Source organism: Thermobia domestica, chromosome 3, assembly GCF_964235325.1.
Source record: "Thermobia domestica chromosome 3, izTheDome1.hap1.1, whole genome shotgun sequence".
In the NCBI taxonomy this organism is placed as follows: domain Eukaryota; kingdom Metazoa; phylum Arthropoda; class Insecta; order Zygentoma; family Lepismatidae; genus Thermobia; species Thermobia domestica.
The window spans coordinates 12,240,600-12,249,035 of record NC_137456.1 but is presented as its reverse complement, the minus strand read 5'-3'; the positions used below and the strand labels follow the sequence as shown (position 1 = coordinate 12,249,035).

Sequence of the window (8,436 nt, the reverse complement as noted above, 5' to 3'; positions counted from 1 at the left end):
TCAGAGCCACATATTGATTAAACATTTAGGAGGGAACGAGGAAGGTAGAATATTAGAAAAACGTTAACAGTGTTCGATTAGTTATGAATACTCGAGTAGCGTACATCTAAAACCAATGACTTCATCATGTATGACTAGCGCCGCTATCTCCTATCGACGTCAGGATTGCTGTCTTCTGTTTGCCTTCTGTTTCTGTGTGGTTGCTAAGAACTGAACATTTAAAAGGTTACGTAATGCAGCATATAGTTTGAAATGATCACTCCACAGAAACCTTTAAACCATAATATATTACTCCGTGCCTAGCAGGATAAAGTATGGCGATGCAGGATAAAGTATCAACAATCCACTCCACCAGGGTTGTCTATAGACGGAATTTAGGACACAATAGAAATCGTCCAAAATAAAATGATACTTCTTACAGTCTGTCTCGTCTCGGTTGACAAATAACGGCCTTAATTTCGGTGTCATACTGAGTCAAAAATTGAATTGAAAAATTGTCGTCTCGTCTCGATCACGGCCCCTGTCTTGAAGGGCAAGTGTCGATTTCGTCTCGATAGTGTCAAAATAAAATGTATGAAATTAAAAGTACATATGTAGTATCTTTTATCATCTCTTAAATTAAGGGCTTATGTGAAGCATGTGAAAACTTAGCTTTAGTATATCGCACCTTTGCCAAGATATGTGACAATGATGAATGTGTCAATGATGAATATCTACTGAATTACGAATGAACTAAATATTTCATCATTCTCCGTGTGCAGGATGTTAACTCATGACCTTGGTATAACGAAAGTATCGATAACTGCGTACTTCATGTTCTGACTAAGGTTCAAAAATGACACAAACATGCATCATGCATTCATTATGAACATCGGTAATTAGATAGTAATGCATTCTTTTCTCGCATCACTGCAACTGGCAAGTAGTGTGCCAGATCTTATTACCCAGGATGAAATCGAAATTTACATGAGTGGCGACATCCGGCTTTACCAAGTCCAGAAAAGGACATATAACAACTATCAAGTTTGGAGGTGGTGTGTGACTTGAACATTAAGTCCACGAAATGTTGCTGGGAAAGGAAGTCACTACGCCAGGTACCTTCGTAACCACTTTAGCCACTCCTATATCGCTATGTTAGTAATGATCACATATTATATACTTACCAAACGTGCACACCCTGGCGACACTTAATCAGCCCTATTTACGATGGCACCGCGATTCCTATAGGTCGTTAGTTATCGTCAAAAACAGTAGAAATAATAGAATAGACCATTCCAATATTTTGACGATCAACACCACGCTAGCCGAAGGAGAAATTGCCACGAAATATCTATCTAGTTGCCAGATAAATGCACAAGAGAATAATCTAAACTACACAATCATGTAAGAACACCGAATTATTTTGAATACTAATTGATTTGGTTCACTTTCTTCAATGTTCCGTGCACTTCTAGACGCATCAAGGCAGTTAACCCTGCTCATTGGCACATCTTCCATGCGTCTTAACTACCATCTTACTTTTTTCTTTTTTTTTCTCCCTTATTAATGCAAATTCCACACAAAAATGTACATTCACGTGGATCATTCATTTGCAAATAGCGTATATTAATTATCACACTAAATGAAAATATTATTCCTTAATAATGATATAAATATGAACAGTTAGTATTCTCCTTTCCTTTTTCTAGTTTTTCAGTCAACGCTCTCTGTCTAACTATTGCTACTAATCTTACAATTTCTAGGTAAATATTCAGTGTTGCCAAGATAAGTGTTTTTATGTAAATAGTACGAGAATGTAAATTCAGTATGAGTCTTTAGTTAAACACTTACATTTGTGAGTTGTTAGATGGCAACACTTAAGCACCAAACGCCATCTTCTGCAATCGGAATCTATCTCATTCTCCACACCAACACAAGATATCATACACCATAAGTGCTTAACACTCGAGTGCATATTTCAAAAGCATGGGTTATAGTTTCCCATTCGCTGAAGAATTCGAAATCTTAGTGAATTGGAGGCTTTTATTTTGCATTAAGATAAATTCAATTTAAGCTAGAACTGGACCGATTAGATGACAAGTACTTCACTCCAAAATTGATATTCCTTTCAGGAGTGAAATGTGAAGTTCTATACCTCAACATCAATTCGTATGTCTTTTTTTTAAACCAAAATTACAATTAATGTAGTGGTTTCATAACTTATTGTTTACGAAAAGCTTTTAATTCACTGTTTACAAACAAACTTCTTTAAAAAAAACAGTTAATTAAAGTATTTGTCCATTTTTTTAATTCTTAGACTTAGATCGCTTCTCATTCAAGTGGTTCAATTGAATATATATTTAAACTGCCGTAGTTATATATTCCATACGTTGAAGGATTGACTTTGCTGTAATACACATAGACTATTAAACAATAACGAAAGAAATTAATATATTTTTAAAACACGAAAGGAAGATGCCTTCCATAGATTAGTAATTTCCTTCTACTTAATAAAGTTATGCAACTTGTGAATATAGTATGTATTATGTCATTTCGATTGTATAACCTGTACCCATATTTTGATTGTAGTTCAATTTAGAATGCATTTTCATGGAGGAGAGAGGAAAGAAGCATCTAATTTCAGAAGCAGCTATGCCACGCATTACACATGCTAGTCACAATTTATCTTGATTTATATGTACAAACCACTTACAAACGATATACTTCTCGCCTTCATTACTCCACGGTAGCACAGGAAGTATGTAAGATTCTCAGTCTAATATTATAGCTGACTTCCAGGAGAAAGTATAATTTAATAAGATTCGCTTGGGCCAGTTACACATAACATAAAATATAGCACGATTCTCCTTCATATCGGCACAAGCTTTACCATATTTATTTAAAAAATGTTTAAGTAGAGCATTAAATACGAAATATTAATAATTGATATCATGGAACTTTGTTCAGTTTAGCATGAGACTCCCGATATTGTATTTTTACAAGTCTTGTGGTTAACCAAATTATCGACTGTGATGTCATCTATTTTATTAGACCATAACACATGTTTACTTATGTTTATTCAACTCTTTATGTCACAGTTCCAATAGTATTTTGATTGATGGTTGTTGGAAAATAAACACATTTTTTGTTGATGTTCGTACCAAATCTGCACTCCATTAAGAAGTTGTTTACAACGTAGTAACCTTAGTATTACAGACTTAAAGCAAGGAACACATGAACAGGTTCAAATGGCTAAAAAGAACAACTAGAATTAGCATCTCTTCATACAAGTGAAAGTAGATACCTTGTTTCAAACGTAATAACTTCACACCTTGAGTACCAAAATTGTAACTATGAGTAAGATGATAAGACGTGATATCTGATATATAGTTCTTAAAATCGATTGATTTGCAAGAACACCATTTCCTTACTTTCAACTTTAGTAACAACTCTAATCTAAGATTATTAGTGGGTCATTCTTGGCGCAATTTGATTGGTTGATCAATGCAAAGTAATCCTTGATGCAATCTGATTCGCTGATCACTTTCAAAACTGTGTTTAATTTTTAAAAAAAATGTGTTTGCTTTACAATTTAAATTTATAACTCTTGATCCAAACCTAATTAGTTGATCAGTGCAAAGTTATTCTTGTTATAATTTGATTGGTTGATCGCTTTTAAATCTTTGCTTCAATTTTTTAAAAATGTTTCGAAAATGTATCCTTAACATTTCTCGATCACACTTTGGGAATTTTTAGTTCCAAAATTTTAGTTTGAAAACTGTTGTTTAGATTTATTGTTGAAAATTTAGGATTGAATATATTTGTTGAAATTTCTATTTTCAAGCTTGACAATGTTTACACTCATTGAAAATTCTTGACTAAATCCTTTAGTTGCTTGTACTTTTTAAAAGGTTTTAAAAATAGTTGCAGAATTTTATGAAAACTTTTTCACTAATTCAAAACTTTCCGCATTCGTTTAATAATACAATGTAGTAACTTTAATATTACAGACTTGAAAGCAATACATATGAACATTTTCAATTGGAACAATAGAACAACCAGAATTGACATCTGTTGGGATAAATGATACCTAACTTGATTTAGGAGAAAACTCGGCATCGTCGTACAAGCGAGATGAAAGGTTGAAACACGTTACTTTGAATCAACAGACATCTTTTCTCCATGGTATTACTCACTAATATGTATAAAAACAATATTTTACGTTTGATGTAAATATGTTTCTTTGTAAAACGGGATCAAGTATACTTCAGAAATAAACGCAAAACCTGATACAATTATCCCGGTGACCAGAAGTATAAAACATGGTGACAGGTGTCTAAGGAATAAAGGCTGCCGTTTACTACGTTGACATGGAATGTTTGAGTGAATATCGCCATATAGAAACATTCCTTCCTCGTGCCATTTTGACACTAATCCAGATTCTGTTACTCTCTCCATTACTGAATTCACTCTCTGGATGAATGGGAAATGTTTCGAAACACAGAAAGAAGTCATTATGAGTTCTAACGTTTCATCGATAACGTTTATTTCGTCAAAACACTTCTTAGAAGTTGGTACCAATTTGGGAATGTATGGTGCTAAATCTGTGGAAGTGATTATTCCTATCCTGTTGTCTTTACTAAATAGGATCAATTCGTCTACCCCACTAGGAATAGTGTACGATTGTGCGTATAACCTTCTTAATGATGGATTGGCACTTGTTTTTAACCGTTCCAACATAATTTCGTTGGAATATAAAACTATTCCCGCATTCACAGCATCCTCGAATGTCCTTATTTCAGGATAGTGTCGTGGAACAGTTAGAAACGATAGAATTAGGTCTTGGTACAATGACGAAATTATAAGTGAAAACAGTACCCACAAATAAAAAGTATACCTATCTAAAAGCAGTTTCGGTTGAGCTACAGACAGTTGTAATAAAACGGAAAACATGTTTACAAAAATGAGTCCATTATCTGAAGAAAGATGTTTGAATCTTTTCAGCAAGTTTATAACAGCGTACATAACGATAAATGCTGCAAAAATCATGATCCACGTTTCCGGTTCAAACGCCAAATGAACTGATTTCCACGGAGGCAAAGCCACAGCTTTGTGTACTGCGATTACAGAGGTAAATATATGGAAAGGCGCCGTAAATCCAAACTCCTGATATCTTTCATAATTAATCGACACTCCAGTAACAACAAACTCAGCTCGACCATTGGATACTTCTCCTAAATGATTGGTCCATGAACCGTTTGGTAGTCTTACACCCGCATTAACGGACTTCACATATGAATGGACAGGAGTGAAATTCAAATGATGTTTCAGGGAAGTGAACATTTCTCCATAAAGTGCATGATACACGAAATCACCATTGGGTGCAAGTACTACATCCATTAATGGCAAAAATTTATCCGTTAGAGATACTTGAAGAGGATAACTATTCAACGTTCTTACAGTAAATGGTACAATGGCTTTTATTCTTGATGCATTGCCGTTGGTTTCGCTACTAAGATTTAAAACATTAGTTTCACCTGAAATCGGATTGCGCGTGACTGCAATAGTATGTGAACTTTTTTCGGTTACTTGGAGATATCTCGTTCGAACAACAAGAATAACATTCAACGGTTTCACAGACCATGTTACATTAAACACTGTGTCTAATATTTGCTCCACGTTTTGCACACTTGACATTAATACCACAACAAATATGACATTTGAATTACAACTAATAGTTTCCCAATTTTGCCGTTGAATAAACTGTTGTAAGGCAATTGTATCATTAACAATTATGAGAAAATTTTCGTATTGAAGTTGGCAAGATGACACTTTTTTGTTTCTAATATTAAACACTGAATAATCTAAACTAAAAATAGTGTAAGTTATTTTCTGTTGTTTATTAATGTTTCGTAAGAGATTTGATTGCAGTAAAGCACTGTCACCAACAACAACAATATTTGTAGCTACAATATTGTTATACGAAAAGTACTGATAGAGCAATAATGACACTTTTTCTTGGAATGTTGCATCCATTAAATCATTTAGTGGCTTATAAATATTGCTGTCTCCAACGGTGCATTGTCTTTCTTTCAAGAACGTGAAAAGAATCATGAATAATAATTGAAATTGTCTCATGGTCAGGTAGTCATCTTAGCCTGTAATATAAAAAAAGAAAACCAGTAAATTAAATAAATTTAACAGTTTTGAATACTTACTACGATGTACCAAAAAGTTCAATTGTACTTCTTCGTTTTATACAATTTCACCTTTTATTAACGTTTGTATTATTTCGTCTTACCCAAAGGCTCTCCAATAGTCATTTTATACTCCATACTGATTTTTATCCAGTTCATATTAAACTGGATTGTTACTCTTATAAGCGACAAACAGAAAGACAATCTAATTGAATCGGATAAGAAGTACAAGTATATTCCATATATAGTTATGCCATGTTTCTTTACTTTCTAATTCATATACTGAAATATGATCGACCTTGTTTTAAAAGATCTCAAGCTATTTTCTTGTTGATAAATTTCCATGTTACCATAGATATATCGAACTTTTAAAGAAATTTTCAACCTATGCTGACAATTTTATTAGCTGTGACTTCAAAACTTGATTGTGACTTTGAAACCTTGCACTCTTTTAAAAATGATGTAATTGTTGCTGTGAACTATCTTTGAACAAGGTCTTAGGACATTGTCTACAACCACTAGATGTAAGCCTAACAGTATTTTAATGATTTATCATTTTTTTTATGTTTTACCCATAAGTAACAATAAACATTAGTTTTTACTTGTTTTCTTTGGTATAACTTAATCCTCATTCAATTACAAGAAATATGTTAACCACTTCAAACAAGACAACACCGGATCTGACAAATGCTGTTTACACTCTCGTATAGTACAAAAATTTAACATGAAATATCAATTCTGGTAAAACACCTGTCTACTTTGTGGAGATTTTTCTGAGAAACATCCTTATTTTTCAAGAGTGTAGCTATTTGATAGTATAAGTTATTTTCTTGTTAATATATGTATAAAATATCCACTATGTACAGAGGCGACAAAAAGGGTGAAAAGGGATATTATAGTTATAGGGATATTCTAGTTTTATAGTTAACTTCTAATTCTTTACGACGATTGTTCAACAAAATTAATCTCTAGATGGAAAATGGAAGACTCTTACAATTGTCATTTTTATTACTTTTTTGTTACAGTACCTATTGAGAATGAAGCTTTACTGAGATTGATGAAATATTCTTTTTGTCTCTTGAAATACAATTGATTCTCTAATAATATAAAATGTTTCTTGTATATTCCACACCCCGGAGTAACTTGTATTTTTCCTTGGAAGTTAAACATTAATATTTGGCCTCTCTTGAAATATGAAATATGAAATTTGAGTCCCAGAAAATATGAATTTGGCATTCTTATTAAAATATAAAAATTAGTAGAGCAGAATTTAAGGGTCTTATGCAGAGTCGTTTTGACGTATGATTAGCTTCATACTAAAACTAAACATTTCTGTTCTTACCTAGTCTTAATTCGACGTCCCGTTTGTCGAATGCATAGCAGACTACATTTACATGAAATTAAATAAATGCTCCAAATTAGTACAACTCTGAAGATAAATGTAATCAGGTCGTTTGAAACATCAGTCTCATCAAATAAAAACAGATTGAACTATTATTATTGTCTATTTTATTTGTCTATTCTATGTACCGATTGGATGTGAGTATATTGTTATTTAGTGAATATAACATCTTACCTTAGAGAGTTATTACCGTATGAAGATTTTCTAAACATTTTAGTGTTAAGTTTAGCTTTGTAAGATATTGATTGAGTGATGTTTTTATGTCCTTTTTCATCTTCATATTTCTTCCTCTTTGTTAAGAATTGCATGTAATTACTAATCAACATTGTTACTTGAAATTTGTCTGATGAGGACTATGGCAGCTAAATGAACTGAAGGAAAGCTATGTCTTTCAGAAAATTATCCGTGACTATTGATTCTTTGTTACGTGTGTGGCCCTGACAGTTAAGTTCAAATACAGTATGACATATCACACATACGTATTTCCGTTCGTTCTAGCATCTACCAATTATGTGTAATTATTTCAATGCACGAGTAAAGGCAATGCATTTTCTTGATAATGACTTCGTCGAGTGGCTAGTTATTCTGCAATTAGCTTATCACCACAATGTGTGTCATACAAAAAGTAAGTTAATTGATCTTATAATGATTAGTTACATATACCGGTGCGATATACCAGTGATTACATTATTTCTTATATTTGCTACTTGCGAAACAAATATACGTACTTACAAATATGTTAATTCTAATGACAAAAAAAGCGACGAAAAGTCTGAAAACAATAATTGAAAAATATTTAAAAATTACTATGTTCTAGTTTATGACAGATTTGGAAAATGAAATAAAATCTTTCGGTTT

The 8,436-nt window shown here is 32.6% G+C and overlaps 1 protein-coding gene across 1 annotated transcript; it reads right to left on the bottom strand.

The window, feature by feature from the left end:
• Positions 1-4,197: 4,197 nt before the first annotated feature.
• LOC145681368 (glutamate receptor ionotropic, kainate glr-3-like) lies at positions 4,198-5,676 on the bottom strand. Its single transcript, XM_081753022.1, has one exon. It carries the CDS (start codon positions 5,674-5,676, stop codon positions 4,198-4,200), a length of 1,479 nt encoding a protein of 492 aa, XP_081609148.1.
• Positions 5,677-8,436: the final 2,760 nt, after the last annotated feature.